Source organism: Serinus canaria, chromosome 1A, assembly GCF_022539315.1.
Source record: "Serinus canaria isolate serCan28SL12 chromosome 1A, serCan2020, whole genome shotgun sequence".
Lineage (NCBI taxonomy): Eukaryota > Metazoa > Chordata > Aves > Passeriformes > Fringillidae > Serinus > Serinus canaria.
The window spans coordinates 490,926-510,444 of NC_066314.1; the positions used below are offsets into that span (position 1 = coordinate 490,926).

Genomic DNA, 19,519 nt, shown 5'->3' on the forward strand with positions numbered 1-19,519 from the left:
TAAGTGGTTAGTGTTAGAGTTAACAAATATTAGGATTAACATGATGAATTATAAGTGGTTAGTGTTAGAGTTAACAGCAGTATTAGGGTTAACAGGATGAATTATAAGTGGTTAGTGTTAGAGTTAACAGCAGTATTAGGAATAACATGATGAATTATAAGTGGGTAGTGTTAGAGTTAACAGCAATATTAGGATTAACAGGATGAATTATAAGTGGTTAGTGTTAGAGTTAACTGCAATATTGTGTGGGCAGAAGCTAATTGGGTGAAAGAAATATTTGTAAGGTATATTTATAAGAAAATACTTATATAAATATAAGTATAAATACTTATAGAAATATCTATAATTATATTATAGTTATTATAATATAATTATAATTATATATAATTACTAAATATAATTACAAGTAGTTTATATGGATATAAATACTTATATAAATATAATATAATTACAAATACTTACATGGATATAACATAGATATAAGCATAATATAAATATAGTGTTAATATAAATATTTAAAATATTTATAAGAAAATAAGCTAGCTTTTAGTAGAAGAGTGTTGAGTCTTACATCCCTGATGTCTCACCCTTGACTGAGACTGAGAACAGAATCAAACCTTTCCAAGCCCCTCTCAGTTGCCCCAGGGCTGTAAGAGCTGAACCCAAACCCAACCCTGCCCCTCGCAGCTGGACCAGATCTGCGTTTCCTTCGACAACGGCAGAACCACCATGAACTTCATGGAGGCAGCGCTGCTGATCCAGGGCTCTGCCTGCATCTACAGCAGGAAGGTGAGCCCAGGGCTGCCCCCTGCCCCAGCCCCAGCCCCTTCTGTGACCCCTGAGCCACCTCAGTCCCTGGGGTCACCCCGCAACTCCCCTGGGCTTCACCTGGCTGATCGTTAATTTCAGCTCGTCCTTCCAGAATCTGATCCCTTTGGAGGTGTTGGCAGCCCCGGGGAACAGCAGGAATCTTGCTGTTCTCCAGGGTGGGATGTAAAATCCTATTTCGTCACAAAATTGGTGGGATTGGAGGATTTTTGACACAAAAGCACTGGCATGGGTTGGGTGGGAGGGACCTCAACGCACACTCCCAGTTGCCTGCCTTCCACCTAGGCGGCGGTGCACCCTCCACTGTCCCAGGCTGCTCCAGATTCCAGGGATTTCCCCCTGGAAACCAGGGGACCTCAAAGCCCATCCAGTGCCACCATGGGCAGGGACACCTTCCACTGTCCCAGGCTGCTCCAGATTCCAGGGATTTCCCCCAGTCTGGCCCTGGAATGGCTGAAAAAACGGGAAAAGAGCACCAAACCCCATGGAACTGACCTGGGGCGAGTCCCTCGGATGGAGGGGCCTTCCCAGGAGCTGCTCCCCCCTTCCCAGCCCCAGGTGCTGTTTTCCAGGTGGAATACCTGTACATGCTGGTCTGCCAGACCCTGGACTACATCTCCAATAAAAAGTGAGTGGGATTTTCCCTTCCCAGTGGGAATTGTCCTGCAGAATCCCCGCCCTGTGTCTGTCCTGGTGCTGCCCTGATCCTGGGCCATCCCCACTCCCATCCCTGCCCTGGGAGGTGCATCCCAGGCTTGGGAATGCTATCACGGGGATAACACACACAACCAGGGATGGTTTTCCTTCTGGTTCATGGGGATTCAGGAGTCCAAAGGAACCTGAGGGAGCCTTTTCCAAAAGGAAAATCCCTTCGGAATGTGCTGCCAGCTCCTTTGGACTTTCACACTGACACGAACAAGAGGGAAAACCCCAGTGGGTTTTTTTGGGATTTTCCCACCTGGAGGGGCAACAGCAGGGCTGGAGGGACCCTCTGCCACCATTCCATGGATCCTGAGCCCGTTTTTCCCTAGGAGGGAGAAGCTCCCCACTTCCCTGGACCCCAACGGCCGCGATGCCGACGCCACCTTCACGGACAAGGAGGAGGAGGTGAGGTGGGCCCTGTGCTCCCTGTCCTGCTCCAGAGGGTCCCTCTGCCAGCTGGGGTGACACTTGGGGGGGCTTTCCTACAGTTCCTGTCCCTGGATGACATCCCAGAAACCAGCCAGGCCAGCGTGGACCTGAGGAGGGATCAGCAGCCTGCCGTAAGAGAAACCAGTTGCATTTTACGCCTCCTTTTATTTCTCCTTTCCCTCCTTTTACTCCTCTGTTTATCCCTCTTTCCTCCTTTTCTCCTTTCTTTTTTCCTATATTCCCTCTTTTTATCCTTCCCTTTCCCCCTCCTTTTCTCCCACTTTTTCTCCCTGTTTTTCTCTCTCCCTTTCCTCTATCCTTTTTCCTCTTTTTCTTCCTTTTATCCTTCTCTTCCCCCTCCTTATTTCCCTTCCTTTATCCCTCCTTTTCTCTCTCCTTTTTCCTTCTTTTCCTCCTTTTATCCTTCCCTTTCTCCCTCCTTTCTTTGGCACCATTTTCCTGACTAAATCCCAGGGCCATCCACCCAGGGTGGTGGCCTTGGGGACAATGACACCTTTCTCAGGCTCTCTGCCACCTCCCCATCTTTTCCCAGGCCGTGAACATCATTCCCCTGACCCCGATGTCCCTGGTTCCCCCAGAAGAGGGGGAGAAGAAGGAAAACCCCCTCCTGAGGTGCCACTCCCGGGATTGTCCCATGTCCCCTCTCCTGGATGGGATTGTCCTGTGTCCCCTCCCCTGCTCCTGTGCCTGGTGGGACTGTCCCGTGTCCCCTTCCTTGGTGGGATTGTTCCCTGCTCCAGTCCCTGGATAGGATTGTTCCGTGTCCCCTCTCCTGGGTGGGATTGTCCTGTGTCCCCTCCCCTGCTCCAGTCCCTGGGTGGGATTGTCCTGTGTCCCCTCCCCTGCTCCAGTCCCTGGGTGGGATTGTCCCTGTGTCCCCTCCCCTGCTCCAGCCGGGGTCCCTCAGCACCCGCACAATTCCTGCTGGGATCTGTGAAGGAGCAGGAAGATCCCGGGATGTGGGGGCCATCCAGCCAGTCCGGTGCTGCTGGGAGGGCCGGGGTGCTCTGGGCTGGCCCAGGGGCCGGCCCAGGGGACACTGGGGACAGTGCCGTGGCGGTGTCCCCGCAGCCGGCGTGGCGAGGTGCTGGCCAGCCGCAAGGATTTCCGCATGAACACCTCCACCCCCCACGCCTCCGGTGCCTTCCTGCTGGAGCTGGCCGGCTCTCCCCCACCCACCCGCTGCAGGAGCAGCGCCTGGGCACAGCCACAGGTACTGGGGGCTCTGGGGTGGCTGTGCCACTGTCACTGTCACTGCCCGGACTCACCTGTCACTGCCCCCGCAGCAGCTCCGGGATCCAGCCCCGTGGAGCGTCCGAGCGCTGGCACGGCCCTGGTGCGGGCACTGAGCTTCTGCGAGGAGGCAGGTGAGGGGTGGCACCTGCCAGGGCTCTCCCAGGGTCCCTCTGTCCGTCCAGGAGGCTGGAGAGGAGGGTGAGGGGTGAATTCATCCCGTACAGGAGGGGACAGTCAGGACTGGGCTCTGCTCCCAGGGAACAGGGACAGGAGGAGAGGGAACAGCCTCAGGGGGGATTTTGGGGAATTTCCTCCTGGAAAGGGCTGTGCAGCCCTGGCACAGGGGTGGGGTCCCCGTCCCTGGAGAGGTTTAACATCCCTGTGGATGTGGCACTTGGGGACATGGGCAGTGGTGGCCTTGGCAGTGCTGGGAGCGCTTGGATTTGGGCTCTTAGGGATTTTCCAACCCTACCAACTGCAGCGTTCCCTGCTCCTGCACTCTGCTGCCCGTTGGCCCTGGCAGGAGAAACTCCTGGGGAGATTCCTTGGCAGACAGGGTGGGAATGGGGGGTCCCGGAAGCTTCTCCAGCCTCTGCCCATTCCAACCCTTCCAGATGCTGCAGGACCTGACGATGATGACGTTCCTGAGGCCCCCCTGGGGGATGACATGGAAGTGACCCCAGTCCCTAACGAACACATCGTGGCTCAGAGGGTCTGTGTGGGGCAGGGGCTTGGGGGGCTCCCTGTGCTCCTTCCCTGGATCCCCTCACTCCTTCCCCAGAGCCCTGTGTTCCTTCCCTGGATCCCTGGAGCCCCTTGTTCCTTCCCCAAGCCCCTGGATCCCCATCCCAGCCCTTCCCTGCCCCCCTGTCCCTCATTCTCCCTCTCCGTGTCCCCCAGAGCACGCCCCGGCCCCGGGGGTACATGCTGCGGGAGAGACCTCCCAGCCCGGACCCCAAAGCCCTCAGCAAGGTAAGGGGGGGCCTGGAGCCAGGGAGATCCCAAATCCGGGCAGGATGGGACCCCTGGAGTGCCCCAGAGCCCCTGCCCATCCTCACCCCTGTGCCAGGAGGAGCCCAATCCATGGCAGAGCCTCGACCCCTTCGGAGACTCTGAGGAGAAGCCCTTCAGGAAAGGTATTTTTGGGGGAACTGGGCAGCTCCAGGGGAGCAGGGACAGCGTGGCCTAAGGTGGGGCATCCCTGGCCACGTGTCCCTCAGTGTCCCCAGCCCCACAGCAGGTCATTCCCAGCCCCATATCCCTCAGTATCCCCAGCTCCATGGTGGGTCCTTCCCAATCCCATGGGAGGGTCATTCCTGGCCCCACAGAGGGCCATTTCTATGTGTCCCTCAATGTCCCCAGTGCCACAGTGGGGTATTCCTGCTCCCACAGGGGGACATTCCCAGCTCATGGAAGGTCCTTCCCAGCCCCACATCCCCATCCCCATGGCAGGTCATTCCCAGCTCATGGAGGGTCATTCCCAGCCCCACGTCCCCATCCCCATGGCAGGTCCTTCCCAGCCCCACAACGGATCACTCCCAGCCACACTGGACATCCTCAAGTGTCCCTGTCCCCACGCTGGGTCATTCCAGCCCCATGACATCCAGAGGGGCCCCTTCCCCTTCCCAGCCCCTGGTGGTGGCCGCACACCCGGTGTCACCATTGTCACCTGCAGGGAGGCCCTTCCTGGTGCCACACGGCCTGGATGATGTGGTTGGAGGCAAGAGGAAGAGGAGGGGCCCGAGGAAGCTCCAGGATTTCACAAGATGGTTCTCTGTAGCCTGTGAGTGATTCCTGTGGGGTTGGGATCCAAAAGGATTTAAAAATCTTTAACAGAAGAATTTAACAGCCCTGTGCATGTGGCACTTGGGGACACGGCAGGGGTGGCCTTGGCAGTGCTGGGGGGGACTTGATGGGCTCAGAGGGCTTTTCAAACTTTGATAAAATCCATGGAATTTCCATTCAATGATTATTCCTGATCTGCTCCCCCCAGACAACCGCGTCACAGAGGGCCAGAAAACCAGGAGGAAGGGCCCCACCTTCGCAGGTGAGGGGACACAGGACACGGGACACATTCCCTGTCCTGGGGGACACCAGGGACTGGATCCTGCAGTGGGAAGGGCATGGAGGGGAAGGACACCCCCAAACTGGGGGAATGGACACCAGGGACTGGATCCTGCAGTGGGGAGGGAAGGACACCCCAAAACCGGGGGAATGGACACCAGCTCCTGCAGAGGAGAAGGGCCTGGGATGCCTGGGGGGGGTTCTGCTTTGGGGGGGCGCAGAGGGGCCATCCCAAATCCCTGTCCCCAACCCCTGCAGACCTGGAGGTGCTGTACTGGCGGCAGTTCAAGGAGCGGCTGGCTGCGCACAGGAAGCTCCAGAGCCGGAGGGTGAGTGGGGTGTGGGCTAAACTGGGAGGTTGGGGGGCCTCCAGCACTCCCTTGCCATGCTCTGGAGGTGCTCTGGGGGTGCTCAGGGCTTCAGGGCTGTTCCTCCCCCCAGGAGCTGCTGAGGGAGCCGGAGCCAGAGCTGGAGCAGGAGCGCGGCGCTGACAGCGATGAAGGGGCAGGTGCTGGAACCCAAAGTCCCAAATCCCCCCAGCCTGGGGAGCCTTTCTTTCCCTCCTGGGGGTCTGGGGGGGGTCTCAAGGGACACTGAGGAGGTCTCAGGGGACACTGAGGGGTGTTCCCATCCTGGCAGACAATGATTTTGTGGAGCACGAGGACATGGAGCCCGAGGCACTGGAGGAGCTGGAGGAAGGAAACCTGGGTGAGCTGCTGACCCTTCCGTCCCCAATTCCCTGTCCCGTCTGTCCCCACTCTGTCCCCTGTCCCTCCCATGGAGTGGCAGGGTGCTGTTCCCCCCACTCTGGTGACCCCTTTTCCCACAGACCCCCCTGAACCTGCCTATGAGGAGCTGGTGCGCAGGAACGTGGTAGGTGCCGGTGTGGGGACCTGGGGGTGACTCCAGATGGCCAAGGTGTCCCCAGGAGGTTTGGGGGTGTCCCCAGGAGTGTGGGGGTGTCCCCATTGCTGTCCCTGTCCCCAGGAGCTGTTCATGGCCAGCTCCCAGAAGTTCGCGCAGGAGACGGAGCTGTCGCAGCGCATCCGGCAGTGGGAGGAGCTCGTGGAGCCGCTGCTGCAGGAGCAGGCACGGACCGGGGCTGGGCTGGGACCTGGGGGGCACTGCCTGGGCTGGGCAGGGGGCTGGCACTGCCCCTCTGCTCACACCTGAACACTCAGTACCCACCCACTCTGAGCCCTCCGCCCTTCCTTGCCTATCCCTGAGCATCCTGTACCCACCCCAGAGCCCCCTGCCCACATCTGAGCACCCCCTGCCCCTCTCTCTCTACCCCTGAGCCCCCTGCCCACCCCTGACCCCTCATACCTGCAGGAGTCCTGTGCCCCCTTCCATGTCCGTGGGTAGGGGCTGGCACTGACAGGTGGCACTACTCCTTGTCCCCTCACTCCCTCACTGTCCCCCAGGAGACCCATATCTGTTCAATGTCCAAGCCTATGGGCTGGCACTGACCAGTGACATTCCCTGTCCCCTCGCTGTCCCCCAGAAGACCCATGTCCTATTCCATGTCTGTGGGTAAGGGCTGGCACTGACTGGTGGCACTCCCTGACCCTCACTGTCCCCTCGCTGTCCCCCAGGAGAGCCGTGTCCTGTTCAATGTCCGAACCTACGGGCTGGCACTGACCGAGCGCTGTGCGCAGGTGGGCCAGTGGCACTCGCTGGCCAGCCTGGTGGCCGGGCAGCCCCCGTTCGAGGTGTGCCGCTACCTGCTGGCCTCGCTGCAGCTGGTAAGGCTTTGAGGGCTCCCTGGGGGGTCGCTGGGTGTGCCAGGACCCCCGGCCAACCCTTGTCCCCCCTCCAGGCCAACGACGGGGAGGTGGAGCTGGCGCAGGAGCCGGGGCTGGAGGCGGCGCTGGACACGGCGCGGCTGCGGCTGCTCTCGACCCGCCCGGCGCACGAGAGGTTCCAGCACTTCCAGCTGCCCTCCCAGAGGGACCCCGGCCCACAATAAACCCCTCCTTTGCTAAGGAGAGGCCTCTTCCCTTGGGTGGGTCACAGGATTCAGCTGCACAGCGATTGTGGGGAGGGGCTTGGGGGTGACTGGGTCCCTCCAGTCACTTGCACAGGGACCCTCAGCCATAGGGAGGGGCCTGGGGGGCTACAGGGGGTGGGAGGGGCTGGCAGGTCCCTCTGCCCACCCAGCTTTTGTCTCCCTTTGGGAAGGGGTCATTCCACTCACCTATGCAGAGCCCCCTGCCCCACGGGACACGGGGGGGGCTGCAGGGGTCCCTCCCTGCCATGTGACACTGCTGGGGGGGCTGCAGGGGTCCCTCCCTGCCATGTGACACTGCTGGGGGGCAGTGGGGCCTGGTGGGGATCCCTCCACCCACATTCTCCCCTTCACAGGATGCACCTGGGGGTCGCTCCACCTGCCCACTCAAAACCTTCCTCATCCCACATCCCTGGGCACGCTGGGGGCTGTCAGCTGTCCCCTCCCTGCCATGTGCCACTCCTGCAGGGCATGGGCTTTGTCCCTCCTACAGGACACACCTGGGGGCTGTCTGCTGTCCCACCTCTGCCATGGGACAGCCCTCAGAAGGTCTGGGCTCTCTCTCCCACAGAACACACCCGGGGGACACTAGAGGTGTCAGATGTCCCTCTCTATGTGACACCCCTGCAGGGTGTGGGCTCTGTCGGGGCTGTCCCTCCCACAGGACACTGAGGGCTGTCCGCTGTCCTCCATGTGACACCCCTGCAGGCTGTCAGGGCTCTGTCCCCGCCATGGAACACACCTGGGGGACACTGGAGGCTGTCAGCTGTCCCTCCCCCGCCATGTGCCACCCCCACACCCCAAATCACGACAGACCCCACTCGGGGGGGGTTCACGGCCGTTTATTGCCCTCCCCCGGGGGGCAGCGGCTCGTAGGCGTCCATGTGTCCCCTGACGCTCCGCGCCACCTCCTCGGCCGTGCGGGAGCGGCTGTAGCAGTCCCGGAAGATGCCGTCGGGATCCACGAGGAACGTGAGCACCGAGTGATCCACCACGTAATCCCCGTCGGCGTCGCGGGGCCCGGCGCTGACATAGACGCGGAAGGCGGCGGCGGCGGCCCGCACCTGCTCGGGGGTGCCGGTGAGCCCCAGCAGGCGCGGGTGGAAGTCCCGCAGGTACCGCGCCAGCGCCGCCGCGTCGTCGCGCTCGGGGTCCACGGTGACGAAGAGCGGCTGCAGCGGCGGCAGCGCCGGGTCGCGCTCCAGCAGCTCCACGGCGCGGCTCAGCTTCTCCAGCTCCTCGGGACACACGTCCGGGCAGTGCGTGAAGCCGAAGTACAGCAGCACCCAGCGGCCCAGGAAATCCGCCTTGCTCCGCGCCGCCCCCGACGTGTCCTGCAGCTGGAAGTCGCCCTGGCCCAGCGCCAGCTGGCGGAGGTGCTGGAGGCGGCGGGAGCGCTGCTGCCGCTCCTTCTGGTGCCGCAGGTACAGCCAGCCCGCGGCCGCCGCGCCCGCCACCGCGCCCACCACCGCCAGGCGCCGCCGCAGCGGGAGCCGCGGGGCGGCGGGGGGCACGGCCAGGCGGCGCCGGGGGTGGCACGGGGCTGGGCACAGCCGCGAGTGGTACAGCTGCGGGATGGGGCGCAGGGACCGCAGCATCGCTGGGGCTGCGGGGAGCGGCGAGAGGAGGGTCAGGGGGCGGGAGCTGCCCCGGTGTCCCCTCCCCGGGGTGGGTTTTGATTTCAGTCCTGTGCCCCAAATGCTCTCTGACCCCTCATTTCACCCCTCCTGATGCCCTTGGACCCCAACCCCTGTCACTCCCCCTACCCCCAAATACCCCCTGCCCTGCTGCTCTTTCTCCCCCGCCCTCCAGCCCAAATGCTCTCTGACCCCTCATTCCACCACGCCTGACCCCCTTGGACCCCAACCGTGACCCCCAAATACCCCTTGCCCCCGCCGTGCCCTCGGACCCGCCGCCCTCCAGCCCAAACGCCGCTGACCCTGCGGCCCTCGGCACCTCATCCCTGACCCTGCTACTCCTGGACCCGCGCTCTGCCCCTCAAACGCCCCCTGACCTCTCATTCCCCCCTGCCCTCCACCCGCGGCGTGCAGTCCCCGCTGACCTTTGGCTCTGCCCGGTCCCCCCGCGCCCCGTCCGCCGCCGCTCCCGCCCGGAGCACCGGCGCCGCTGCCGCCGGAACCGGAAATACCGAGAGGGGGCGGGGCCACAGCAAAAAGGGGCATGGCCACGGCAGGAGGGGGCGTGGTCTATAGAGAGCGCGCACAATGTGGGCGGGAGGTTGTTAAACGGGAGGGGCGTGGCCAGTGTGAGGGCGTGACCAGGCCCTCGTGCACTCTCCCCTTTCCACCACTAGGGGGCGCCACCGCCCCGCGCCGCAGCCCTCAGAATCGTGAGGGGGTGAATCGCGACATGGCCCCGACATCGCGATCGTCGCGGTTTATTGTGAGTCCCGGCACGGCTCGGGGAGGGCTCCCGAGGGCACGATGGTCTCGGCCACCAGCGGCGGTGGGTCCCGGGGGGGCTCCGGGCCGAGGCACAGCGCGTCCTGCAGCTCGCGCCGGCCCTCCGCGCAGAGGGTCCCCTCATGGTGCACCCGCAGCCAGGGCTCGCCTGAGGGAGGGGGACACGGAGGGGTCACCGGGGGGGGCTCTGATCCCCCCCAGATATCCCCCCCAACTGGGGTGCACCCCGGGACTCCCCTGAGGGAGGGGGACACGGAGGGGTCACCGGGGGCTCTGATCCCCCCCATATCCCCCCAACTGGGGTGCACCCGCAGCCGGGGTCGTCTGAGGGAGGGGGACACGGAGGGGTCACCGGGGGCTCTGATCCCCCCCAGACCCCAGATATCCCCCCCAAGTGGGGTGCACCCGCAGCCGGGCTCGCCTGAGGGAGGGGGACAGGGTGGGGTCACCGGGGGCTCTGATCCCCCCAGATATCCCCCCCAAGTGGGGTGCACCCGCAGCCGGGGTCGTCTGAGGGAGGGGGACGCGGGGATGTCCGTGGGGCACACGGGGGTGATGGGGGTTTTGGGGAGTCCCCCTCACCTGCCCGCAGGTGCTGCCCGGTGCCCACCAGCAGCTCGGCGCCCACGCGGGGGTTCACGGGGTCCCCGGCCCGCGACCGGCCCGCGCCCAGGCGGTGCAGGACCCGCGCCAGGGGCAGTGCCCGCACCTGCTGTACCCAGCCTGGGGGAAAGGGGGTCGGGGGTTCAGGGACATGGGGGGGGGCAGAGACATGGGGACAGGGACGTAGCGGGGACAGGGACATGGAGGGGGCAGGGACATGGGGGGTCAGGAACATAGGGGGGCAGGGACATGGGTAGGGGACAGGGACGTGGCGGGGACAGGGACGTGGGGGGGACAGAGAATGGGGACAGGATGTGGGGGGGACAGAGACATGGGGGACAGGGACATGGGGACGAGACATGGACAGGACTGGGGGGACAGGGACATGCGGGGACAGGGACATGGGGACAGGGACATGGGGGGGACAAGGACATGGCGGGGGACAGGGTCATGGAGGGGGACAAGGACATGGCGGGGGACAGGGTCATGGAGGGGGGACAGGGCCACGGGGGGTAAACCCCAGCCTGGGAGTCACAGGAGGAGCAAGGGGACACAGGGAGGTCGGGAGGGGCAGGGGGATCAGGGACAGGGAGGGGGGAGCCCCCAGCCTTGGCAGAGCAGGGACATTGTGGGGATCCCCAATATGGGGGTGTCAGGGACATGGGAGACACGGGGGAGAGCCCCCAGCCTGGGAGGGGAGTGGGAGTGGCATGGATATGACAGGGGGACCCCATCCATGATAATGGCATCTCCCAGGGGCGGATGTGGGACGGGGGGCACAGGTCACAGCCCCAGAACACGGGATGGGGAAGCAGGGAGCCTCAAGGGGCAGGGTGTGGGGCATGGGCGTTTGGGGACCCCCAAGCACAGAGGATGGGGGGCAGGGGGTGCAGATGAGGACTCTCAGGGAGGGGGGAATAATCCAGGGTAGTCTTGAGCATCCCAGGGAGGAGCAAGGGGTGGGAAGGGTAGGAGGGGATGTGGATGGGGACAGTGGGAATGGGGGGATCCTCGCCCCCCCGGAGAGGCACGGGGTGAGGGGAGGGTGGGGGGTTTGGGGTGCAGGATTTGGGGTGGGGTCCCCTCTGACCTTCCTGCAGCGCGGGCAGCTCCTCGCGGACCTTGGCCTCACCCAGGAGCTGGCGGCGCTGGGCGGGGGTCCCGGCACAGAGGCACCGGGCGGTGTCGGGGGGCACCCCCTGAGCCCCCAGCATGGCCTCGAAGGTGCCCAGGGCGGAGCCATCGTCCAGAGCCTGGGCCAGGCGCTCACGGCCCTGCTCCGCACCCGCGGCCATCCCGCACTGCCACAGCAGCACCCCGCCTGCACCCCAAAGGGGACACGGGCTGGGACCCCTCACCCCAAACAGGGCCCCACAGCCCCCCCTGCCTGCACCCCAAAGGGGACACGGGCTGGGACCCCTCACCCCAAACAGGGCCCCACAGCCCCCCCTGCCTGCACCCCAAAGGGGACACGGGCTGGGACCCCCACAGGGACCCTCCCTCCTGGGGAGCCCCCAACGCTGCCCCACTGCCCCTCTGCACCCCCACCCCTGCTCAGCCCTGCGGGACAGGGAGGAAGGGCAAGGGCAAGGGGGGAGGGACAGGGACCCCATGGGGGGCTTAGGAGGGGACCCTGGGACTGGGGGGCTAGGACTGGACACAGAACCCGTGTCTGGGACCCTGGCCAGGTGGGGACACGCGGACTCTGGCCCCCCGTGTCCCCCCGTGTCACCCCACGGACCCAGGGCGGTGACCAGGTGTCGCAGGTCGGGCGGCCGCCCCCCTCCCTTGTCCCCCCGTGTCACCCCACGGACCCAGGGCGGTGACCAGGTGTCGCAGGTCGGGGGGGCCGCCCCCCTCCAGGCACTCCAGCGCCTCCAGCACCTCCAGCGCGTTGCCCACGGCGCGGCCCAGCGGCTGCTCCATGCGGGTCAGCAGGGCCGCGGTGCGGATGCCCAAGTGGGCGCCCACCTCCACCTGCGCGGGGACACGGGGGTGGTGGGGACAGCGGGCCGGGAGAGCGGACAAGGACAGGGACAGCGGGCAGGGATTGGGATGGACAGGGACCGGGACACGTGGGGACAGGGACAGGGGCAGGCAGGGGCAGTGGGAAGGAGAACAGACAGGGACAGGGACAGCAGGCAGGGAGTGTGGGCGGGGACGGGAGACGTGGGGACACGGACAGCTAGGGTCAGCGACAGGGGCAGCGGGCAGGGTCAGGAACAGGAGCAAGGACGGGAACAGCAGACAGGGACAGGAGCAGGGACAGCGGGAATGGCCCGGGACAGCAGGCAGGCAGAGAGGACAGGGACAGTTGGAGGGGACAGCGGGCAGGGCAGCCGGGCAGGGGTCCCGGGGGTCCCCGAGGTCTCACCAGGCTCTGCGCCAGCTCCCGCGCGCTCTCCTGGGTGGGGTACAGAGCTGCCCCCCCGAACTTCACATCGAGCACCAGCGCCGAGAGCCGCTCCGCCGCCTTCTTGCTGAGGATGGAGGCTGGACCCGGCGGGGTGGGGGGGTCACCGCCTGCGCCCCTCCCCGCGCCCCGCGTGTCCCCGAGTCCCGCGTGCCCGTACCGGTGATGAGGGGCAGGCTGTCCACGGTGGCCGTGACGTCGCGCAGCCCATAGAGCACCCGGTCCGCGGGCACCAGCTCCGCGCTCTGCCCCACGATGCAGCAGCCCACCCGCGCCAGGATGTGCTGCATCTGCGGGCACCGGTGGCACCCCACTGACACCCCGTCGACAGCCCATGGACACCCACACAACCCACGGGCACCCCAAGGGCACTCCCCATCTCCTGCACCCTTTTGGGACCCCGTAAGAACTCACAACCCATTGGCACCTGTACCCCCATCAGCACCCCGTGGCATCCACCCCCTCCTCGGACCCTTTGGGCACCCCACTGTCACCCCACACCCCATGGGTGCCCCAGCGGGACCCCCTCATCGCCCCACTGTCACCCCCCACTCCTCTGGAGCCCCGGTGCACCCGAGTGCGGTTCCTACAGGGTGTGAGGGTGCCCGTGGTGTCCCCGTCCCTCACCCGTCACCCCCCGTCCGTCACCTCCTCGGGGCTCTGGGAGACGCGGAATCCGGGAATGGCCTCCAGCTTGTCCAGAGTGCCCCCGGTGTGGCCCAGCCCGCGCCCGCTGATCATGGGCACCTGGGGAGGGGCACAGATGGGCACAGGGGCTCGGGGCCTCCCCCCGTCCCCGCCCCATCCCCGGATCCCTCTCACCTTGCAGCCGCAGGCGGCCAGCGCAGGGGCCAGGGCCAGGCTGACCTTGTCCCCAACGCCACCGGTCGAGTGCTTGTCCACCACCAGCCCGTGCCAGGCAGGCGGCCAGGCCAGCGTCCGGCCAGAGGTGGCCATGGCCTGGGTCAGGGCCAGTGTCTCACTCGCGTCCATGCCCCGCAGCCGGATGGCCATCAGCATGGCGCCTGGGGTGACAGCGGCCGGCCACATGTCACCTCCCCGGTCCCCTCCCCTGTCCCCAACCTGACCCGTGCCCTGCAGCCAGATGCCATCTGCATGGCACCCGGGGATACGCGGGGCCACCTCAGTGCCCTCCCCAGGACCCTCACCCATCCCCTGGCCGTGGCCCTCCGCCGCGTCCTGGGGTCCCCCTCTCTCCTCCCCATGGCGTCCTCCAGCTATGTCCCCTGTTCATGGCCCCCTGCCTTGTCCTGCAGTCCCTCTCTTGTCCTCCCAGGGTGGTGCCCCAGCCATGTCCCCTGCCCAGGACCACCCGGCACATCCCGGGGTTTCCCTTGCTGTCCCTCCCACTGCTGGGACCGCCCCCTGCCCCGGTGTCCCCTGTGGCCGTGTCACTCCCCTGGCCATGTCCCCCCGGCTCTGCCCGCGCTCCCCACCGCGTCCCCGTCCCATTGGCGCATCCCCGGCCATGTCCCCCCTCACGCTCCCTCCGCTGCCCTCCCGCCCCCGGGGTGTCCCCGCGCCCCTCCCGCCCGCACCGATCTGTCCCTGCTGCGCGGTGCCCTCGGTGACGCCGCGCACGAAGCTCCGGATCTCGGCGTCCTCCAGGCGCTCCCCGTCCCGCTTCTTGCGGATCAGGGTCGGGAGAGGGGTGGTCGGGGCGTCCATCCCTGCCCCGGACAGCTGGCACCCCGGTTTGGGACAGCTGGCACCGCGATCTGGGCCGGCCGGCACCGCGGTGTGGCAGCGGTCACACCCCGAAGTGGCACCGATGGCACCTGAGCCCGCAGGGCCGCGCCCCGGTTGCTCAGAGCCGCCACCCCGAGCCCGCAGGGCCGCACCTGCCCCTTCGCTGCCGGGACCTGCCCGCTGCCCGGCCTGGCCCCGTGCCGGCCTGGCCCCGTGCCCGGTGCCCGCTGCCCGCGGGCGGCGAGGCAGCTCCGGCCGTGGACTCTGAGCCCGGGGCAACGAGCGGGGCACGGGAGAGGCCGCGGCAGGGGGTGACACGGGGGTGGCACGGAGGGTGACACGAGGGGTGGCCCCCTGGTCCCTCATTCGCCCTGGGCACCCGCAGATGATGCCCTGCCAGGGATCCCTCCCATCCCACACATCCCACAGAGTGGGGGGAGTCCTCAAGGCGCTGCGTTGATGCCCGTCCCTCCCTGTTCGGTGTCTCCAGAGCCCCCCAAACCCCGAAGTCCTGGGTGGGACGGGATGGAACTGGAGCAGGGAGGGGGTTGGTAGCACATCCCGCACCCCTAGCACGTCCCACCCCACCATGGCGTCCCTCTCCGTGGTCTTGCCAGGGCAAATTGTGGCTTTAGGGGAGCCCCCGGCCCCCGTGCGACGCAGCGGGACAGAGGGAGAGCGAGTGCTGCTGTAGTTCGTGTTTGTCACAGGCTACCAGTGTCACCCGCGTCCCCGTTCTCCTACAGTTGCATGTCCATCACGGGGACCACAGATTCCGAGTGGCGCACACCGAAGGTCTGTCCTTGTTTCCGGTCCTGCGGGAGGACAGAGGCGATGTGAAGGTGAGGGGCTGTGGGTCCCTGTCCCCCAGCCCTGTCCTTGTCCCCGTCCCCGCTCACCGGCTTGGGGTAGTAGTCGCTGGGGCTGGGCGTGTTGGAGGTCGGGCGGGAGTGGGTCCGCCCCACTATGGTGCAGCGGGGGGCCCGCGCCATGTACAAGTTGGTGTCCACGGCGCCGTACTTGTTGGGTCCTGGGGTCTGCGGGGAGAGGGACGGGTGACATCACCCCTTGGCCACCCCACATCCTCGGTACCCGGAGCCCCTGCACCCCACACGCTTGGAACCCCAGCCTCCCGGAGTCGTGGCACTCCATACTCCTTGGTACCCCAACCCCACGGACCCCTGGCACCCCACACTCCTGGTACCCCAGCCCCCCGGGACCCTGATACCCCAGATCCCAGCCCCCGGCACCCCAGTCCCTTTGCATCTGATCCCCCAGTCTCCTGGCCCTCCCAGCCCCCACCTTTTTATTGTCGTCGAAGATGCTGCGGCCTCGCCCTGTCATGGTGTATTGGGGGCCTACCACGGGTGGCAGCTGGTAGGTGGCAGGGCCTGGGGGAGGACACGGCTCAGGGGGACGCGGGGCTTCACCCTCCCGCGGGTTGGGAGGGAAGGCTCAGCCCCGGGGCGCTGGGCGGGTCAGACCAACCGGTAGATGTCGGGGAGCCCAGTCTGGCCCAGGGGGGTGGGGGATCCCTGCCTGAGGAGGAGATGGGGGTCCCAGCCCAGAGAAGATTGGGGGGTCCCGGCCCAGTCCAGCACAGGGAGAATGATGGGGATCCCAGCCCATGTGGGATGTTGGTGATCCCAGCCCAGCCCCAGGGAGATGACGGGGTCCCAGCCCCGGGGGACGCGGGGGTCCCCTCACGCCCCCCCCTCTCTCTCACCTGGCGTCTGCTGGGGTTTGTCCGGGCGGATCCGGGACCTCACGGAGCAGGCGGGGGCCGAGGGCAGGGTCACCCTGGTTGCCTGCTCCGGGGAATAGTACGCTGCAGGGGGCGAGCGGGGGTCAGCCGCCGTGAGCTGCGGGCGTTGCGGGGGGCTCCCGCCGCCGGGGCTGCGGCCCCTTACTCACCTGGCCCGGGGGTGTCGCTGGCCCGCTGCTCGCGGGGACGGCCGCTCATGGTAAAGGCGGGGCCGCGCTCCCGGCCCCGGGCGGTGCAGTCGGCGGGCACCAGGTACTGGGGGCCGGGGGAGCGCGGCTCCTCGGGGCCCTCCAGCCTCATCCCGAAGGTGTAGGCGGGGGCGCGGCGGCCGGAGGGGTCGCGCTGGTCTTGGCCTGGGGGCGGGCAGGGGCTCGGTGGGACTCGGCGCCCCCGGCTCCCGTCCCCCGCGGGCCCCGCGGCCCCGCACTCACCCATGCCGCCGGAGATCCCATACTTGGGCCCGGGGTTCCGGTACACGGCCGAGGTGGGACCCCGGGGCCGGTGGGGTCTCCAGGGGCCCACCCAGCCGTCGTCTGGCATGAGGGGTTCTGCTGGTGCCGCCCCCGTCTCAGCCTCGGCCGCCCAGCCGGTGGCCTCGGGGGGAGAAGTGGGTACCCCCAGCGCGGCTGCCCGGGGCGAGCGCACCGGCGCCGGCATGCGGTGATGGCCGTGTTGGTGGCAGCGGCGCCGTGGTGACAAGTGACTCTGCGGGGCCGCGGGCGCCGGCAGCGGCGGCGTGGCGGCCGTGGTGTCACAAAGGCCGCGGGGTTCCAGCGCTTTGTCCCCCTCCGCGCTCAGCACCCCGGGGTGACAACAGCGACAGCGCCGGGGATGGAACCCCGGGAGCTCCGGGGATGAACCCCGGCATCCCCATGGATACATCGCAATGGGTACACCCCAAAAATGCACCTCAAAAATACACCCCATGGATACATCGCAATGGGTACACCCCAAAAATACACCCCATGGATTAAGCCCCAGCATCCCCATGCATACATCCCAATGGTTACATGCCATGGATGCACCCCAAAAATACACCCCATGGGTACGTCCCATGGAGACACCCAAAAATACCATGGTACACCCCTGGCACCCCATGGATGCACCCCAAAAATACACCCCATGGATGCACCCCACGGATGCACCCCAAGGATGCACCCCAAAAATACACCCCACGAATGCACCCCAAAAATACACCCCCATGGATGCACCCCACGGATGCACCCCTCTGACCCTATATCTGACCCCCCCAGAACCCCATATATGATCCCCCCCGGACCCCGTGGAGAGGACAGGAGGGACATGGAGACACAGGAACGCAAGGATAGGGGGACAAGAGGGGACATGGAAGGGGACATGGGGACAGTGGGGGACAGGGGAACATGGAGACTTGGATATGAATGACACATGGGGGACATGGAGACATATGGGGGACATGGGAAGAGCATGGGGGCACGGGGAGAGGGTGACAGGGGGATGTGGGGACAGGGGGGACATAGGGGATGTGGGGACAGGGGAATGTGGGGGACACAGGAGGACAGAGGGACACGAAAATGCGGGGGGACATGGGAACACAGAAACTGGCTGAGACCCCAGGGGCTGCCTTGGGGACACCCCTTCCTTTGGGGACCCCTCTGTCCTGGGGACACCTCCGGTCGTGCCCCCCATCCACCCCCCATGGGGAGCTCAGGGGCCACGCGGGGCTGAGGGTCTCCGTCCCCTGTTGGTGTCACCCGTGGGGCGCAGACATAGCAAAGGGACACGGGGACATCCCGGTGCTTCGGTCACTTTATTGGGGGGTCTCCATGTAGGGGGGCTGTGTGTGTGGGGTGGGGGTGGTCCGGGGGTTGGGGGTGCAGTGGGGGTGGGGGGGTGGGAATTGGCGTGCAGGACAGGGGTTTGGGACCCTGGGTTTGGGGGGGAGGTTAAAGGGGCAGGAGGGGGTTGGGGGCAGGGTTTGGGGTGGGTGCAGGGTGTGGGGTTGGGGACAGAGGTCCTGTGGGGCAGGGGTGTGAGGTGTTGGGGGCAGGAGGTGGGATTTGGGGAGCAAGGCAGTGGGGGCAGGGCTGGGAGAAGGGTTTGGGATCTGGGATGGGAGTTTGGGGGACGGGAGGTGGAATTGGGGGGTGGGATTTGGGGGGTGGGATTTGGGGGGCAGCACAGCAGGGGCGGGGTTGGGAGCAGGGATTGGGGTCTGGGATGGGGATTTGGGGGCAGGATGTAGGGTGGGGGTCAGGCCCCAGGGGCTGCACAGGGGTGGGGGCCGCGGGCCCGTGGCCCCCCCTAGGCCGGGTATTTGCAGATGAAGGGCTTGCGCTCCCCACAGGCCTCGCCCTCCCAGGCCATGAACCCTGCAGGGACACGAGCCTGGGCTGGCACAGGGGACACGCGGGACACTCTGACAGCCCCGGAGCCCTCCGGAGACCCCAGTTCCTCCCTGACACCTCCTGACCCCCCTGTCCCTCCCTGACCCCCTCTGACCCTCCCTGCTCCCCCTGCCCCCCAACCCTTGGGTCCCCTCACCAGCTGAGCTCCAGCGTGGCACAGGGCTGTGCCCAGGGCCATTGTCCCCTGGCCAGACCCAGGGACCTCCTGCTCCCCCCGGGCCCCCAGGTGCCCCCTCCCCAGCTGCTCCCTTGAGTCTGACACAGGGCTGTCCGCAGCCCGTTGTCCCCAGCCCTGGCTGCCAGTGCTCCCTCACCTGCCGAGTCCTCCAGGGCGATGCAGGGATGTCCCTTGGGGCCATCGTCCCCCTCCCAGGCCCAGTAGTGCCGCGGGGACCCGTCAGCCCAGAGCCAGCCCTGGCGCTGTGACGGGGCGGGACACACAGGTGAGACAGGGGGCACAGGGGACAGGTGACAGACAGGTAGCGCTGCAGGGAGGGGTCAGGACACCGGGATGGGACATAAAGGTGTGGCAGGGCGGGCTCGGGGCAGGTTGGGGCGCAGGTAGCACAGGTAGCGCTGCAGGCAGGGGTCAGGCAGGGGACAGCGGGATGGGACATCGGGTGTGGCAGGCAGGTACAGACAGGCACAGCTCACTCGGGCCACGCACCCGCCGGTGCAGCCCGATCCAGACGTTCTCCTCCTTCTCCCTCTCCCTCTCCCGCTCCCGCTCCTTCTCCCCCTCCTCGTCGTCCTCTCCCCGCCGCGGCCGCCGGGCGAGGAAGGCGGCGAGCGCCCGGTGCTCCTCGGGGCTGTGCAACGACGCCAGGTGGCCCCCGCGGGTGGCCTGGCACCACGCCTGGGGACAGAGCCACGTGCAGGGGGGTGCTGGGGCTTTGGGGGACCCCCCAAAACCCCCATTGCCCCCCAGCA

General features: G+C 66.0%; 6 protein-coding genes across 6 annotated transcripts in view; 1 reads left to right on the top strand and 5 right to left on the bottom strand.

Moving 5' to 3' along the window:
• Nucleotides 1-475, bottom strand: part of LMF2 (lipase maturation factor 2) — a 13,899-nt gene extending 13,424 nt beyond the window's left edge. Inside the window, exon 1 of the mRNA XM_050985153.1 lies at nt 453-475. Within this exon, the coding sequence (XP_050841110.1) occupies nt 453-475 (23 nt within the window). The remainder of the gene's footprint in view (nt 1-452) is intronic.
• A 200-nt stretch (nt 476-675) lies between these two features.
• NCAPH2 (non-SMC condensin II complex subunit H2) lies at nt 676-7,259 on the top strand (the record flags this gene model as incomplete). The annotated part of the gene is made up of 19 exons (XM_050985165.1): nt 676-789; nt 1,401-1,456; nt 1,860-1,935; nt 2,019-2,090; nt 2,513-2,592; nt 3,052-3,146; nt 3,234-3,347; nt 3,831-3,928; nt 4,117-4,188; nt 4,286-4,352; nt 4,892-4,999; nt 5,210-5,263; nt 5,539-5,609; nt 5,722-5,788; nt 5,920-5,988; nt 6,110-6,153; nt 6,268-6,369; nt 6,876-7,025; nt 7,100-7,259. Coding segments are annotated over 19 exons (1,659 nt in total), but the record flags the coding sequence as incomplete, so codon positions are not given.
• An 855-nt stretch (nt 7,260-8,114) lies between these two features.
• Nucleotides 8,115-9,419, bottom strand: LOC127059106 (protein SCO2 homolog, mitochondrial). Its single transcript, XM_050969866.1, has 2 exons — nt 9,351-9,419; nt 8,115-8,894 (listed from the first exon to the last, which is right to left on the bottom strand). Exon 2 carries the CDS (start codon nt 8,884-8,886, stop codon nt 8,131-8,133), a length of 756 nt encoding a protein of 251 aa, XP_050825823.1. The 5' UTR covers nt 8,887-8,894; nt 9,351-9,419; the 3' UTR covers nt 8,115-8,130.
• A 179-nt stretch (nt 9,420-9,598) lies between these two features.
• Nucleotides 9,599-14,416, bottom strand: TYMP (thymidine phosphorylase). Its single transcript, XM_050985177.1, is given in 10 exon segments — nt 9,599-9,715; nt 9,717-9,859; nt 10,294-10,434; nt 11,405-11,635; nt 12,129-12,291; nt 12,689-12,807; nt 12,888-13,017; nt 13,376-13,474; nt 13,550-13,752; nt 14,287-14,416. Coding segments are annotated over 10 exon segments (1,476 nt in total).
• Nucleotides 14,417-15,177: 761 nt separating this feature from the next.
• Nucleotides 15,178-16,742, bottom strand: ODF3B (outer dense fiber of sperm tails 3B). The gene is made up of 6 exons (XM_050985189.1): nt 16,634-16,742; nt 16,352-16,555; nt 16,164-16,265; nt 15,740-15,828; nt 15,337-15,474; nt 15,178-15,252 (listed from the first exon to the last, which is right to left on the bottom strand). Exons 1-6 carry the CDS (start codon nt 16,740-16,742, stop codon nt 15,178-15,180), a joined length of 717 nt encoding a protein of 238 aa, XP_050841146.1.
• Nucleotides 16,743-18,477: 1,735 nt separating this feature from the next.
• Nucleotides 18,478-19,507, bottom strand: LOC127060797 (dromaiocalcin-1-like). The gene is made up of 4 exons (XM_050985194.1): nt 19,502-19,507; nt 19,257-19,445; nt 18,904-19,009; nt 18,478-18,553 (listed from the first exon to the last, which is right to left on the bottom strand). Exons 1-4 carry the CDS (start codon nt 19,505-19,507, stop codon nt 18,486-18,488), a joined length of 369 nt encoding a protein of 122 aa, XP_050841151.1. The 3' UTR covers nt 18,478-18,485.
• Between the last annotated feature and the right edge of the window lie 12 nt (nt 19,508-19,519).

What these genes read in the sequence shown, in the direction of transcription:
- LOC127059106 (XM_050969866.1), bottom strand. Translation starts at nt 8,886, where the DNA reads ATGCTGCGGTCCCTGCGCCCCATCCCGCAGCTGTACCACTCGCGGCTG.
- ODF3B (XM_050985189.1), bottom strand. Translation starts at nt 16,742, where the DNA reads ATGCCAGACGACGGCTGGGTGGGCCCCTGGAGACCCCACCGGCCCCGG. An exon ending in TGGGATCTCCGGCGGCATGG is followed by an intron (nt 16,556 to 16,633) that starts GTGAGTGCGGGG and finishes GCCCGCCCCCAG; the next exon opens with GCCAAGACCAGCGCGACCCC. An exon ending in CAAACCCCAGCAGACGCCAG is followed by an intron (nt 15,829 to 16,163) that starts GTGAGAGAGAGG and finishes GTCCTCCCCCAG; the next exon opens with GCCCTGCCACCTACCAGCTG.
- LOC127060797 (XM_050985194.1), bottom strand. An exon ending in GGATCGGGCTGCACCGGCGG is followed by an intron (nt 19,010 to 19,256) that starts GTGCGTGGCCCG and finishes GCCCCGTCACAG; the next exon opens with CGCCAGGGCTGGCTCTGGGC. An exon ending in CGCCCTGGAGGACTCGGCAG is followed by an intron (nt 18,554 to 18,903) that starts GTGAGGGAGCAC and finishes GTGTCCCTGCAG; the next exon opens with GGTTCATGGCCTGGGAGGGC.